Consider the following 16,167-nt stretch of genomic DNA (forward strand, 5'->3'; position numbering starts at 1 on the left):
AATTGGATTCCAGAAACCAGCAGGGAGTAGACCGTGTTGATTGTTCCAATCTCCCTCTTGCCTCTGAACACAGACTTAGAGCCTCCCTGATGGACTTGGTCGCCTTCCCCACTCACACTGCAGTTAGTACACGACAGCACTTGCTGTCCTGCTCTGAGACGAGGTCCCCACTCTGCTCCTGCCCACTGGGCTGCCTGCTCTCCCCACGTGGCAAGCAGTTGTGCTGATGCTTAAGTGGAAGCCTGGTCCCCTGTCTGATCCTCTCTTGTCCAACACAGGTAGGTTGCCAGAGTTTGTTCCCCAGTGGAAATTTAAGCACCCTCAAGTGTCTTCCAGGCTTCTGAGTGAAAAGTTTTTGGCGTAAAAATAATTTTGCGGGGTAGTTTTATCTTTCTTTGTGGAATGCGGCTCAGGGTTTTGCTCAGTAACCTTCCAGCTGACAGAAATGATATTGCAAACAAGAAATGCAGTTGTCCCCAAAGGCAGGTGACAACGCAGCAGGAAAATTGTGCTGCTTTTTTCAAATGTATGTTTTCCTTATGAGATACAGCAATCTCTCTCCTAGTAGGATTTCTTTTTTGTTTTCAAGTTCTTTCCTAGATTTTGAGTGTTGTTCTGTGCAGTTTTCTTTTACTTTTTCCCTGAGACCTCTTTAAACGTCTTTCCCTCTGAAAAACAGGATCTTTCCATTTTGCCATAATCCTTGTATACAGTTTACTTTCTGATCAAACTCAGAGAAATCTTGTCTGCTTTCTCACAGCCTCATCCAGGGAAGAGCCGATGAATCAGTGGAGGGGCAGCCCTCTCCTGCCCTGTAGCCCCCTGGCAGGATGGTCCTGAGGAAGACCCATTAACCTTTTTGCCTTCACTGTTTCCACCTGTAAAATAGGGAGCTGTATTTTATTATCTAAAAGATTAGTCTCTCTCTTTTCTTTAGCTTTACTGATTGTTTGTCATCATTGTTGCTTGTGGTTTTAATTGTTCTATGTCCTAGAAGTTAATAGATATTTTCCCTGCAACATTCCTCAAACAATTACTGAGAGCCTGAGAGGGCAAAGATGAGCAGAGCCTGGTCCTGCACTGTGAGTTTTTTTTTTTAATTTTATTTTTTTAACATCTTTATTGGAGTATAATTGCTTTACCGTGGTGTGTTAGTTTCTGCTTTATAACAAAGTGAATCAGCTACACATATATCCCCATATCTTTTCCCTCTTGCGTTTCCCTCCCACCCATCCTATTCCACCCCTCTAGGTGGTCACAAAGCACTGAGCTGATCTCCCTGTGCTATGCGGCTGCTTCCCACTAGCTATCGATTTTACATTTGGTAGTGTATATATGTCCATGCCACTCTCTCACTTTGTCCCAGCTTACCCTTCCCCTCCCTGTGTCCTCAAGTCCATTCTCTAGTAGGTCTGCATCTTTATTCCCGTTCTGCATAGGGAGTGTTCTAATTTCATTCTTTTACATGTAGCTGTCCAGTTTGCCCAGCACCACTTATTGAAGAGGCTGTCTTTTCTCCATTGTATATTCTTGCCTCCTTTACCAAAAATCAGGTGACCATATGTGCGTGGGTTTATCTCTGGTTTTTCTATCCTGTTCCATTGATCTATATTTCTGTTTTTGTGCCAGTACCATACTGTCTTGATTACTGTAGCTTTGTAGTATAGTCTGAAGTCTGGGAGCCTGATTCCTCCAGCTCCGTTTCTCTTTCTCAAGATTGCTTTGGCTATTCGGGGTCTTTTGTGTTTCCATACAATTTGTGAAATTTTTTTTTCTAGTTCTGTGAAAAATGCCGATGGTTGTTTGATAGGGATTGCATTGAATCTGTAGATTGCTTTGGGTAGTGTAGTCATTTTCACAATGTTGATTCTTCCAATCCGAGAACATGGTATATCTCTCCATCTGTTTGTATCATCTTTAATTTCTTTCTTGAGTGTCTTATAGTTTTCTGCATACAGGTCTTTTGTCTCCTTAGGTAGGTTTATTCCTAGGTATTTTATTCTTTTGGTTGCAATGGTAAATGGGAGTGTTTCCTTAATTTCTCTTTCAGATTTTTCATCATTAGTATATAGGAATGCAAGAGATTTCTTGCACCATGAGTTTTGAGGCAACTGGGTAATTGCAAGTATCACTCGAGTGTGGAGGGCAGACACCACCCCTGGAGGCTTTACATCATTCCTTCAATCCATACATCAAACCTTAACATTATCTTTATAATCTTAGCATAAGTCTCAGGTTGCAGATGAGAATCCTAAGGTCAGAGAAGATCTGTTTTCTCCACATCTCACAGTGCGTGCCAGGTTGAGTGGGATTCAGAGCCAGTGTGTTTCTCCTACATGTATCATTATTTGGCAGTGGACTGGAGAAATGGGAAATCTGGGGAAATGAGATGCATTCTGTAAAACGAAAAAAGAGCCCATTTCAAATCTCCTGCTTCCTCAAATAAAGCAGTGAAACTGTCTTGGCAGGAGGAATGATGGATCCCAGGTTATGGCTGTGCTCGTGTACAGCCATCCCGAGAAAGAGCCTCTTCCTCTACTCACAGTGCTCTCTCCTGACCCCACAGGCGCTGGCCCAGGCCATCAGGGAAGCCAGGGAGCAGCACCCCGACATGTCGGTCACGAGGGTGGTGGTGCACAAAGAAACCGAGCTGGACGAGGGGGAAGAGTAAGGTAAGAGCCTCGTCATCGGGGCCTTTCTCATGACTGTTCTGTGTTCCTGAACCTGCCGAGCGATGTGAAAGGCACGTCTGCATCATGGTGCTTGTCTCCTACAGTTCATCTGATCTTCCAGACTTTTTCATCTCCGAGTACATCTGCTCGGGTGACCTGTATATAGTTAATTATAAACTCTGTGGAGCAGCGGGCATATGTGGTGTTAATAACTGCCATGTATTGAGAGCTGCTAATAATCAACATTTATATGTTACTTTACTATTTGTAAAGCGCATTAATATAAGTTACCTCAATGTTCACAAAGAGCCTGTTAGGAAGGTGCTATTGCTTTCGTTTAGATGAGGGATTTTTGTCGTAGGGGCCCAAAGGGGAGATGAGTTAATCTTTTAAATGGAGACATTAAGAACTCTGTATCAGAGAAGGAACCATAAAGGAAAAGATTGCTTTGACTGTATAAAGAGGTAAAAATTTGAGCCAAACTAACAAAAACAAAAATAAAAGGTAAGTGATAAAGTTCAACATACCTGGCAGAGACAGGATTAATATCCTGAATATATTATATTAAGAAGCTCTTATGTGTCATCAGAAAATGTAAACACTTAAGTAGAAAAATGAGTAGAGGATTAAGCAAGTAAACCATGTAGAAACTAAGTGAATAACGAGCAAAAAGTATTCAGCCTCAGTATTGTTTACATCAATACAAATGAAAAATTCACTGCTGAATCTGGCAAAGTTTACGTTTTTAGCCAGGGTCGGGGAGGTGGGGGGGGTGGGGAATATACTTATGCTGCTGTATCAATTAGTAATATTTCCTGGAGGGCAACTTGGCAAAAACCCACGTCAGACATGCTTACCGTTTAAACCACTGTGAGAAATTTATCTTAAATAATCAGAGACGGATACAAAGATTTACCTACAAGAGTATCACATGTTTGTATATACTAGCAAGAAATTTGAAACAATCTAAATGGCCAGCAGTAGGGAGTGGTTATACATTATGCTGCTTCCATGTGATGGCGAAGTACATACAGCCTTTAAAAGTTGCGTTAAAGGGTTCTTAAAAACTGAGTGAGTGTTCCTGATCATGTACCTATTAGGGTTTTAAAAAGCAGGTTTTATCACACAGCACATATACTTAATATTGCATTTTTGTTTTTAAAATGATCCGTACATTGGTCAGTTGATAGATAGATCCCCACTGGAGGGGGCTGGTCACATAACCCGTCTTCCTCCTTGTGGCAAGGCTAAGTGCTCTCCCGTCGTAGGGCGTGAGGGGTCCTACCAGTGCACAGCCTCCCCTCTGACTTACTAATGTTAGGGTTCTTAAAAACTGAGTAAGTGTTCCTGATCATGTACCTATTAGGGTTTTAAAAAGCAGGTTTTATCACACAGCACATATACTTAATATTGCATTTTTGTTTTTAAAATGATCCGTACATTGGTCAGTTGATAGATAGATCCCCACTGGAGGGGCTGGTCACATAACCCGTCTTCCTCCTTGTGGCAAGGCTAAGTGCTCTCCCGTCGTAGGGCGTGAGGGGTCCTACCAGTGCACAGCCTCCCCTCTGACTTACTAATGTTTGCCAATCTGACAGATATGAAATGGCGTACAACTTAAGACATACGACATGTAACTTACTGCCATATAACTTTCTTGGTCATACAGATTCTTGATAGATTCTGGATACTAATCCTTTGTCAGTTTTATGTGTTGCAGATATCTTTGTTTGTGGTTTGTCTTTTATTAATATAGGGCAATATATTAATATATTGAGTGTAGTATTTAATACGTTAATATAGTTGAGTTATCAAGCTTTTCTTTATGGCTTATGCTTTTTCCATATCCTGAGGTGTTAAAAGATATTTTCAATCTGGAAATTTTAATGTTGCCTTTCATGGATCAATCCTTAATCTATCAGAAATTTTTTATGTGTGATTAGAAACAGTGATTTGTTTGTTTCCCGTATAAGCAGCCAGCGTTCCAGCCCTGTTTATTGAAGAGCCCGTCCTTGCCCCGTCTAGTCTGCGGGTCAGATACCAAGTTTCTTACATGCGTGGGTGTGTCTCTGAGCACATTCATTTCTACCAGTCTGTGTGTCTGTCCCTGCCCCAGTGCCATATAGCTTTAAAATGAGAATTGGTGTCTAGGAGCACAACACTCCCCACTTCTTTCTCTTCAAGAATGTCTTGGCTGTTCTGGGCTCCTTCTGTTACATATAAATTTCAGAACCAGAGTGTTAGGTTCTAAGATATCCTGTGGTATTTTGATTGGAATTGCATCTGCTCTGTAGCTCAGTATACTGAGAATTACGTCTTTATGATATTGTCTTCTTTTCCACAAATATTAACATCTTTCCATTTATATAGATCTTCTTTAATGTCTTTGAATAAAATTGTATAATTTTTTTCCCCAGAAGCTGTTGCTGGCATAGGGAGATACAACTAACTTTTCAATACTGCTCTTATATCTAGCAACCTTACTCTTTATGTTTTAGATGATGTTTTCAACACAGGGTGTATAAAGGGCCTATGAGCAGAAATCATTTAAAGTTTTAGCACAAGCACAGTATCTGTTTACCTGAATTAATGTGCTATGTTACATGCAAGTCTGAGAACATTCTTAGCTAGGAGTCAGAAGATGAAGTACTGTGTTTTAATCTTGCCAGATCTCAAACTGTGGGACGTTGGGTAAGTCAGTGGGGCTGGTACAATCTACCTTTTCTATTTATATATAATATGACAATGAATGGGAAAATTGAGTGTTGTACAAATGTAAAAATAATGCATATTTCTTCTCTAAATTCTATGAATCAGTTACTTAATCAGGAATATGAGACAAAAATTAGTGACCAGTAGCATTACCAGCACTTCACCTTCATTTGTGGTATTTTAATAAGCTTTAAAATAAATTAGTTATGTCATTGATTCTTAACACCTTATATTCATTTGTTCAGTGGACACACACACACACACACACACACAGCCTTTGAAGTTTGCCTGTCTCGGAGGCCATCTTTTATAAGCAGCCTTGTTAAACAAATTTAGGAGGTTAAAATGTAAATTCACATGTAAGGTGAGCAAACCAGATACATTTGGAAAGATTCATTTATTCATTGAAAAATATTTAGCAAGTGCCAAAGCATGCTAGGCCAGCTTAGGCAGTGAGGATTCGGATGGTCACATTGGTAGACAACACAGTCCCGGTCCCCTTTCTCAGGAAGGATCCACTCCAGGAGGGGAGGTGTCAGTATTGACAAATAGAATGTAATTGCATATCTGATAAATGCTCCGAAGGAAATAATGTGAGATGAGAGAACCAGATAGGGGGCTTGAACTGTTATCAATTTAACCTGTTACTTGAGAAACAGAATTTGAGTTGCAATCTGAAGGACAGATGGGAGCTACCTCAGTGTCTTCTCACAGTCATTTTAGCATCTCCGCTCCTGACTGGCCGCACTTGTTCTTGAAAAATTTCCTTTGCTGATGCCTGTCAGGGCTGGGAAGAATGTGTTTCCACTGTTTCAGCTACCCTCTGGCTGCCCTGCCAGAATCCCACAGAGGCAGCAGTGGCTCAAGGCAAACAGCAGGACCAGGACGGTGTCCCAACGTCAGAAAAGAAGAAGAAAGAACTATTTGTGATGTATCGGTCCCGTCTCCCTTTTCGGGCATGAAAAGCTCTCCTCCTGGTCTGACCTGATCTCTTCCTTTGGAGTAGCTCTGACCTCTTGATCAAGCATTGAGCGTGGCAGGTGGGGAAACAGAAAGACGGTCAAAGAACAATGTGCCGAGGACTGAAGTCCCGGTCTGCTTCCCCATGCTGGGCGGTTGCCAGCAGTGAGGCAGAGGGGCTGCATGCAGCTCCACGAACAAGAAAACACTTAGAGGAGCATTTGCCTTGATCCTCTGTATCGTTTTTCTTTCCTCTTAAGGACTACTCCCTCCTGCTATTTTATTCTAAATGCATATTTATGAGCCCTTGAGTTGACACAAAATGTTACTGACCTCGTCACCACTAGAATGGTGTCCCCGCTGGTCCTGATGAAAAGGTAGAAGAGCCCAGGCTTGGGGGGTGTGGTCTGCGCGGCCCGAGAAGGAAGGAGCCCCAGCAGGGGGAATGTGCGACCCTGCTTCAGCTGGTGCCGTAAGCTCTGTGAACGCAGACTTCAGACGAGCCTCTCAGACTCCTGGAGTAATCATTGACTTTGCGTGAAAAAGTGAAGCACGCCTCCTTTTCATCGGAAAGCAGTGAGCGGCCCAAGGATAACGTGATGGCAAGAGCAGCCTCTCATCCATTCACTCATTTTATTCCTTTTTGTCGTTACTGTTCTTATACAGGTATTATGGAAGTCTCATTAGGTATCATCTACTGTTTTACTACTGAGATTTCAAATCAAGGTCTGTACTCACAGACAATAAAGCAGTGGTAGCAGCATAGAGTCTCAAGTTTTATCAGAGGTTCTGGACTGAGTTTCGTGGGAACAAAAAGGCGAGATCTCTGAATCAGGATGGGGCATCAGAGATGGCTTCTCACTGGAGCTTCATGGCGAGTTGGAGTGAGCCCAGGGAAGGAAGGCATGGAAAGGGGGCAGTTCAGGCAGGATCTGGTATTGTACACCAGACACTCCAGGAATAGGGCAAAATCAGGTGCAGCTGCCTCGCAGGGCACTTGTAGCAGAGTCATGGGAGATGAGGGCGCAGAGGGGCAGAGGCCCGCTCACAAAGAGTCTTAGAAGCCAAGCAGGAGGCTGAAATTTATCCTGAAAAGCTGTAGGGGTACTCCTTTGTATTTGAGAGGTGGCGAGGAGATAAAGGCTTGTGACTTTTTGACCGTTTGCATGAGGATACGGAAGTTAGTGAGTTGGGAGGACAGAGGAGTGGGGAAAAATGCCAGATAACGCCCAGGTTTCTGGCTTGGACAAACAGGTCGATGGTGATACCTGTAATTTCAGTCATGGAACACGTGGATTTCATTTTTCACATGTCATGTGCAATGTGGCCAGTCCTTTCAGTTTAGCTGTCTTAAAGCAAAGATGCATTTTTTGTTCTCTGGTACTATAGGAGAGACCAACTGTCATGGGAATTATAGTGGAAGCTTGGAAGTGAATGTATAAGGCTATGTCTTACACACACACACACACACGACATGGTTAATTGGACACTTACCAGATAGTCTGAGTGTTAAGAGGAAGTGTAACAGCGGATTTGCTGGGTTCAAATCTACTCTTAGTTGTGTGATGTGTGCCGTTTATTTCATTTCTCTATGCCTTATGAACTGGAGGTGATAATAGAATCTACAGAGGGTTTGTTAATAAGGCATGTTGTAAGAACTTTTTATAACATAGAAGGCCAGCCATGAACCCTTTTTGCTCTTAAAAGTCAAATAAAAACTTCTACCCCAGAGGTGTTGAGCTTGAGATGCACGTGAAGTGTCTTCATGAAGAGGTCCAGGAAATAGCCAAGAGCTTTGAGAGAGTGAGCGAGAGGAAGAAAGAGAGAGAGAGACAGACAGACAGACAGAACGGCAGGCTTCAGAGCAGGAGGTAGACACATCTGAATGTGTCATCCACTGATGAAGCCTACCCAGGGCCAGGTCAGAGAGTCGGGGCCTGGGGAACAGAGGAGCTACAGGAGGAGTGAGAAGGGCAAGAAGATAGAAAACAGGGAGATAAGGCGGCCACGAAAGCTCCAAGAGAAGCTAGCTCCAAGAAGGAGAGCATAATCAGCCTTAAATATGGCAAAGAAATCAGGTGCCTGTGTCCTCTGGAATTGTTGGTACAGAATCTACCTGGGAGCTTTGTCACAGCTCCTTCAGTCAAGTAGTGGAGATGGAGCCTGTAACAGGTTGAGGAAATAGGATTTACACAGAGTGCTTTCGAGAAGCAGGAAAACTCAGTAATTGGCCTTTTGCTTTTCCATCCGCCTTGCCTGCCTTCATCTGAGAAGACAGAGCATTGGTCTGACAGAGCCCCTGGAGCTAGTGCAGTGATTACTAAAAACCCGGTACATCCATCATTCCTTGGAGACTGTTAGGTAGACCCTGAGTTCCAGTCCCCAACCCACAATAAATAACTCTCAGTTAGTTGTGTTGCTGTCTGTGCTAGCCTGCATCTATGAACACCAGTTTCTAAACAAGATAATATTGTGTTCCAACCAACATTTCAACCAACCAACGTTTCAAAGTCAGGGTGATGTTCGCGGTTTCAAAATGAACTCGCAAAAACAACAGGAAATTAGCATCAGCTGTCTAACTGCCTTGACAGGAGAGAAGAACGGCATTGGCTGAATGGAGCTCTAGCCGATCACGAGCTACTCATTTACATGCGAGCGTCTCCCTGTCCTTGAAAGAAAAACACCAGCCTCTTGGCATCCAGATGACGATTTTCAATTCAGGGATGTTTCAGGCATGTCGGTTTCAGTTGTGTTGCATTTTTATTTTATAAGTTTGCCTAGTTGTACTACTCTTGTACCAGAAATTAGCATTTTATTACAGCTTAGTTTTCAATATAAGTTAATCAAACATAAAATGAAGACTTCTACATAGAAATGAAAAGCCATTTTGGATTTAGTGAGTTTTAGGCACTGCCAGTTTTCACTCTGGAATGCTGGGGAATACTCTGTTTCACATTTATAAACCTAGCAGGTGCTATCAGTGAGTCACAGTATATTTGAACTACCCAACAGAAGAGGCGCTGGATGCCCCTGCCATTGTCCATTCATTGGCACCTGGGAGTCACTGATTCCCCGGAGTTTGCTCTTGGACAGAATCATTATTGACTGTTGTTTTTACAAATGAAACTATATGTATTTTTTTCTGGCAACAAAAAAGCAGGGGCGGTCATAATTTTTTGAAAGGGAAAGATGGTAGAAAATGTAAGTGACCCATAATTGCTCTGCTCCTAGAGATAGATAATCTATCTCTATAGATAATCTCTATTCACAGTGTATATACTTGTGAGCACATACTCAGATGCACTCACATGTGTTCTCACACCTCTATTTATATAGGCTGATCCTGTTGATTCTAACACATATCCGGCTTTTTTCTCCACTTCACAGTACCTTGTAGATAAGTTTGCCCATCATTATCTCATCATTTTCCAACAGCCATCGAATAGATGCAGGATGGTTTACTTGACCCCTATTAATGGGCATTTAGGCTATTCCTCAGTTTTCACAAGTAAATTCACAGCTGCAAAGGTTGTACTTGTGTGTACATTTGGGGGGCATTAACTTCATTGTTTCTCTAGGACAGATATTTTTAAAAATTAGAGTTGGTGTGCTAAAGGTTTCTTTTTGACATATTGCCCACCTGCCCTCCTTAGAGGTTCTACAAAGTTAGACGCCCACTAGCAGTTTAAGAATATCCCCGTTTCCCCGCATCCTTGCCAACACTAAAGATTATACGACATTTGAAAAGTCTTTGCCAACCTGGTGAGGAAAGAGCATTTGTCCCCTCCCCCCCTTTTGTTAAATTGTGAGGAAAGAGCATTTTTTAATTGTTACTATTGTTCATTGCTGAGGAGGTCACAGTACACATACTCACACATATAAATATATGTGCACACAAACGCAATTTGCATTTCTTTGAATTGCCAGTTTGTATCCTTTGTCCACTTATCTATTCAGGTGTTTATCATCTTTTATCTTTTACAGAGTTAAGGTTATTCATCTCTTAGTCACAAATGCTGGGTGTTTTCTCCAGTTTTTCATTATTTTGGGGAATTTAAAGCGGCACCAAAAAGAGGGGGAGAGAGCAAGACAAAATTGACAAACAGGACACAGGCAGGCCGTATCCAGAGTTTTGGTTTGTTTTTCAGCCCAAACAGTATGTCACGGAATTTGAGTTAATTATTAATGCTTAAAATGGGAAGATATCTGGCGATTCGAGAAACATCAGAAGCTCTAACGCCGAGCCTGCTTTCTCTCAAGGCTGCAATGGCTCAGTAGGTGCAGCCACTTAAGGGGAAGGAGGGGCTCTCCAAGTCCCCAGTGTCTCTTCCTTCCCATCTTCATGTTGAGGTCCCGGTACCCCGTCTCCCTACTTACATGTTACCCAGCCAGTCTCTGAGGAGTGTGGAGGTGGTGGTTATGACTTTATTGTACCCTAGTGCAGGGTGTATTTAAGAGTATGGGAATTAAAAGAATATTTAATTTAAAACTGCATATAGACCATCTTCTTCTCTCCCCCCACCCCCCGCCTTTTTATGAGGAAATAGCATCCTAGGGGTTTGCCATAGGTCCCTTTTCTGTAAGATCCATCAAATACCATCCATGTGTAGAGCTGAGTATAGTTTCATTTGTTTCAAGAACTTGTCTAATGTTAGATATCTCAGATACTAGCTTTTAAATAGTAATTTTAAATTTTAATGTAAACTTGTGGGTAGGTTAGGACAGAATTTTGCTGGGGGAACGGATTAATAAGTCTGTGTGTGTGTGTGTGTGTGTGTGTGTGTTTAAGATACTCCTGTGCTCGTGAGGATTATAGTCCCAGGACAGGTTGGCCCTATGTTTCTTTAACTCTCATGCATCAAAATGGTTAGTTAGTATTAGAGCAAGTGAGAATCTAGTCTTGTTCTGTTCAGCATGGTAGCCAGTACTCACGTGTGGCTCTTGGGCATTTGAAATGTATTCCAAGTTGAGATGTCCTGTAAGTATAAAATAACATACTGGATGCTGAAGAGGTAAGAAAAAATTGTTAACTAATAAGTGACGGAGTTGGGTCTGGAGATGAATTGTTTTGATTCCCACTAACCTTCCTATTTAATGAAAATACGAAACGAACACTAAGTGAGTTCTATTCATACATAGTTCAAAGACGTTTTTCTAAAAGATAAGGGTTTTGTTACTGTTTTTTTAGAGCACAACTTTTATTTGATACTACAGAGAAATTTTTCTCATCTCTACTCATGAACCTAAGATTGACAAAAGCTTAGCTAGAATCAAGTATACCGAGTATGCCTTACTGTAGTCCATTTGTTATTTAAAAGAAGCTTTAAGATTTTGTCGAATGCTTTCATATCAAGTTCTCACGAGATTTGAACTCAGCAGAGTGAATGAGAAGACCTTCCTCTAGCTTTAGGGCCAAATACTAACTGTTAGAAATCTTTCTCAAAGCTTCAGATTTGGGAGATTCGGGAAAACCAGTTTTTTAAAGAACTAAGAGTCCTTCTGGGATATCACAGAAGTAGTTATTCAACAAAAGAGAACAGAAAAATGAACCTGAAATTTTTTCCACTTAAATCAGAAATATGAAACTAATGGTGAGGACAGGCAGTAGTGCTTTGTTCCTAGAATACAATTCTGTTTATTTTTCCCCTCCCCAGCCCTTGCTTTTCAGCCTGGCCTTGCCTTGCAGATTAGTCGCTATTACTTCATTCATGGATTCATTAATGTATATTGGGAACATACTGCGTTCAAGGGACTATGGTAGTTGTGAGAAAGGTAAATGCATAGGAACAAGTGTACAAATAACATATAGGGTAAAAAATAGGGTTTAAAGAGAAGCCTAGGGCTTCCCTGGTGGCACAGTGGTTAAGAATCCTCCTGCCAATGCAGGAGACACAGGTTTGATCCCTGGTCCGGGAAGATCCCACATGCCATGGAGCAACTAAACTCGTGCGCCACAGCTACTGAGCCTGCGCTCTAGAGCCCGCGCGCCTAGAGCCCGTGCTCTGCAACAAGAGAAGCCACCGCAGTGAGAAGCCCGTGCACCACAACGAAGGGTAACACCCTCTTGCAACTAGAGAAAGCCCACGTACAGCAATGAAGACCCAACACAGCGATAGATAGATAGATAGATAGATAGATAGATAGATAGATAGTTAGAAGCCTAGCTAAAGGGCTATGAAAGTCAACAGGAGAAACTGTTCCTGGTTGGCAGATCAGGGAAGACTTCCCCGAAAAGGAGCAGAAAGCTCCTGTGTGCAGAGTGCGGGGAGGATTTGAACATACAGAGAGGGGCAGAGAGGAGAGAGCACATAGGAAAACCACGGGCTGGACGTCAGGAGAAGCAAATCCTACGTTGTGTCTGTGTGTTGAATTCCAGCAGGGGCTGGAAAGATTTGTCCAAGGCGAATTGCGAAGGGAATTACACTCCGTGTTAGTACCTTAGTTTAGGCTTTGCTCTGTAGGTCATCTGCGTAAGGGAAGAGCATTTTCAGCACCATCCTTCAGTAAGATTAATTTATCAGTGGTGTGCAGGATTGATTGAAAGGATGCTTGATTGGATGAAGTACCCTGTAAAGAAACCATTGTACGGGTTCATGCAATTATTAATGGGGAAACTGAACTGGCCATCTCTGTCTTTAAGAGTAGAGTTGAATTGGGTTTGGAAGTAAAACCAGGAATGAAATATCATATGTGAAAATCCATAATAATAGTATCAGCTCACATTTAATGAGTGCCTACTCTGTGCTGAGCTTTGTTGGAGAACTTTGCCATTTATTTCAGTTAGTTCTCACAGTCATTTAGGATGCAGATGACAACATGGAGGCCTGGAGAGGTTAAGTCCCTCTCCCAGTCACACAGTCGGTGAGTAGCAGAGCCAGAGTTGACCGTCCGTCAGTCTGAATCCACACTGCGTATTGCTTTGCTGAGGGATTCATGATGGGAATCTTTCAAGTAACAAACTCCCACTGATGTAGTTGAAACACACTTCATTTTAGAAAAATTTATTTTGGACAGAATGTCTTTGAGGTTGCAGCTACGATATGTAGCTAAATGAACAATAAAACCATTATTTTATAAAATAATCATGTTTAAAAATGAGGCACAATTGATGATGCTTTCATTTGACAGGATATTCCGAAATTGCGGTGTGTGTAGTAATTCTTTAGGTGGAGTGACTGGAATGTGCATAAAGGCTCTAACACAAAGATGACTGTTAGCTTTAAAGAAAACCCATTTAATTGGCCTGCCGAGATCACTGACAGCTCACCCTTTCCTCAGAGGTAAGGGAGCATGACTGTCTTAAAAACGGAAAGAGCTTTGACGATTACAGGGTGGGAGGAAAAGGAGATGCTCTTCCTAAAACGCCCTCTGGAGGGGAAATAACTGCAGCTAAGAGAGACAGAGACAAGCCTTTTTTTTTTTTTTTTAAGAAACATCTTTATTGGAGTATAATTGCTTTCCAATGGTGTGTTAGTTTCTGCTGTATAACAAAGTGAATCAGCTATACATATACATATATCCCCATATCTCCTCCCTCTTGCGTCTCCCTCCCAGCCTCCCTATCCCACCCCTCTACCTCTAGGTGGTCACAAAGCCCCAAGCTGATCTCCCTGTGCTATGCGGCTGCTTCCCACTAGCTATTTTACGTTTGGTAGTGTATATATGTCCATGCCTGTCTCTCACTTCGTCCCAGCTTCCCCCACACCCCATGTCCTCAAGTCCATTCTGTACATCTGCGTCTTCATTTCTGTCCTGCCCCTAGGTTCTTCAGAACTGAGACAAGCCTTTTTTGTTTTGTTTTAGAACAAATGGAAATTCAGGGAAAACATCTCAAAATTGACTCTCCTGGAAGCAAAAATACTTAATTGACTTGTGGTGCTAGCAAACTTTGAACGGAATTTTTGTCTTTGAAGTGAAATTGTGTCGGCATGTATGTTAACAAGCACAATATATCTGGCACTCAGAGGGGACAGAGATCAGGGGGCCAAGCTTGTCCTGAAAGACCTAAATCTGAGACATGAGCCTCAAAAGGGCCCACATGGGAGCCTCCTAAGAAAAGAGCAACCCCCAAAAGGGCATTAATATATTCAGGCAAACCAAGGGATACAAAACCATTTTGCTGAATTATTTGTAGAAGAGATTTTGAGTGCCATTTGACCGAAAAGGAAAAAACACTAGATTTCATTTTTCCTTCTGTATTCAGAAGCCACACAAATATCTGTGAGAGCAGGAAACGCCAGTAGGTTAGGGAGCAGATTCCATAGAAGCAGTTCTCAAGCTTAATGGTCTCAGGAACACTTAAAACTTACTGAAGAGCCCAAAGAGTTTTCTGTTTATGTGAATTTTATTAATTGAAATTTGATCTCTTTCTATTATAAATCAAATAGTTTTCAAGATATTTATTCAGTTAAAAATAATCACCTAGTGAAAGAAGCCTGTCTGAAAAGGTATCATGTACTGTATGATTCTAACTCTATGCCATCCTGGAAAAGGCAAAATGACTAAGACAGTAAAAAGATCTATGGTTGCCACTGACCCCACTAGAAGAGTCTCTAAACATTGGGAAGCGATCAAGCTCAAGGTGGCCAAAATACAGTTTCCAAGAGTTACAATTTTCACACGAAAGCTTGCATTTTATCGTTGGCAACAAGTTCTGTCAATTGTTTGCCTGGAAGTGACAGGCTCATCTCATTTTCAAGAAAATGCCTGCCAGATATCCAAATTGAGCAACGTAGTTTGTCGGTAATCCTCTCAAGTAAAGAAGTGTTTTAATGAAAACAGCAGCTTCAACTCACAGTTCATACAAATTCACTTTCCTCCTAGACATCTCCTGTACTTCTCTGTATGCAACAGGAATGTGTTCCACGTACTTTCCATTTCATCACACGGAATACTAAAAAGATGTACTCCAGGGTAGAGATGTAAGAAAATTAATATTTCTTTCTGTTTCATCCAGGACATCCTTAAGTGAAACTGGCTTGCTTTCTTTTTATTTCACTGTGAGTGCATGGTGGTAAAGAATGCAGTGACTTCGGGTACAGTTTAGTGTCACTGCCTTGACCTGTGTGTGCTAAGATGCCAACAGGTTTACTCACCATCGTTTCTGCATCATCAGTGAAAATGTCCACACCTGACAAGGGCAGATAGTGTCTTAGGATGATTATGAAATAGTTTTGACGTTATAACCCCCTGCAAGAGCCATGGTGACCCCCAAGGTCTACAGACCACAATTTGAGAACTGGTGGGTCTAAATTATAGTGGTAATACAAACATTGTAAGAATTGACTATTTCCTGGTCAAACCACATAGACATTTATCATACTTGCATTTTTGGCTCTAGGATTTTATATTCTTAAAATGAAAATTCTGTTTTAAAATTAAATATGCAAATTGAGAGCCAAGGAAGAATAAAATGAAAGTTTAGAAATAACTGAAATTCATAAGCTATCATATTTAAAGCTGAATTTCACACCAGAGTACACGGACCTCATATTTATTTAGGAAATAGTTGCGTTGTGCCTTACATAAATAATTTTCTCATGTTTTCAAAATCTCAGGCTATATTACTGCCCTGTGGTAATTGAATCTTCATTAATCTGAAAGGGTATGTTTTCTTCATTATTTTAATTATTTCAGATAAAAGCCACAGCTTTGCATTTTTATTGAGACTCCCCTCTGGATGAGTGCTTTACCACTTGTCGTTAGGATGATTTTTTTTAAGTGCACATTTGCTGTTCGCCAAATCAGTTTCTGGAGTAGAGCACGCTCCACATTGAGACCATGTGAGCCCCTGTCTCTGGAATCTCCGAGGTTGTGCTTTTCA

At 41.6% G+C, this 16,167-nt stretch overlaps 1 protein-coding gene across 3 annotated transcripts in view; it reads left to right on the forward strand.

Annotated features, from left to right (window-relative positions):
- Positions 1-16,167, forward strand: part of EPB41L2 (erythrocyte membrane protein band 4.1 like 2) — a 214,133-nt gene that overhangs the window by 195,697 nt on the left and 2,269 nt on the right. For all 3 annotated transcript variants that reach the window (XM_024759070.1, XM_024759072.1, XM_024759071.1), the window contains one exon: positions 2,567-2,672. In XM_024759070.1, coding sequence (XP_024614838.1) covers positions 2,567-2,671 — 105 coding nt within the window. In that variant the 3' untranslated portion in view covers position 2,672. The remainder of the gene's footprint in view (positions 1-2,566; positions 2,673-16,167) is intronic.

The sequence above is a fragment of the Neophocaena asiaeorientalis genome, unplaced genomic scaffold (genome assembly GCF_003031525.2).
Source record: "Neophocaena asiaeorientalis asiaeorientalis breed wild unplaced genomic scaffold, Neophocaena_asiaeorientalis_V1.1 scaffold5, whole genome shotgun sequence".
Taxonomy (NCBI): domain Eukaryota; kingdom Metazoa; phylum Chordata; class Mammalia; order Artiodactyla; family Phocoenidae; genus Neophocaena; species Neophocaena asiaeorientalis.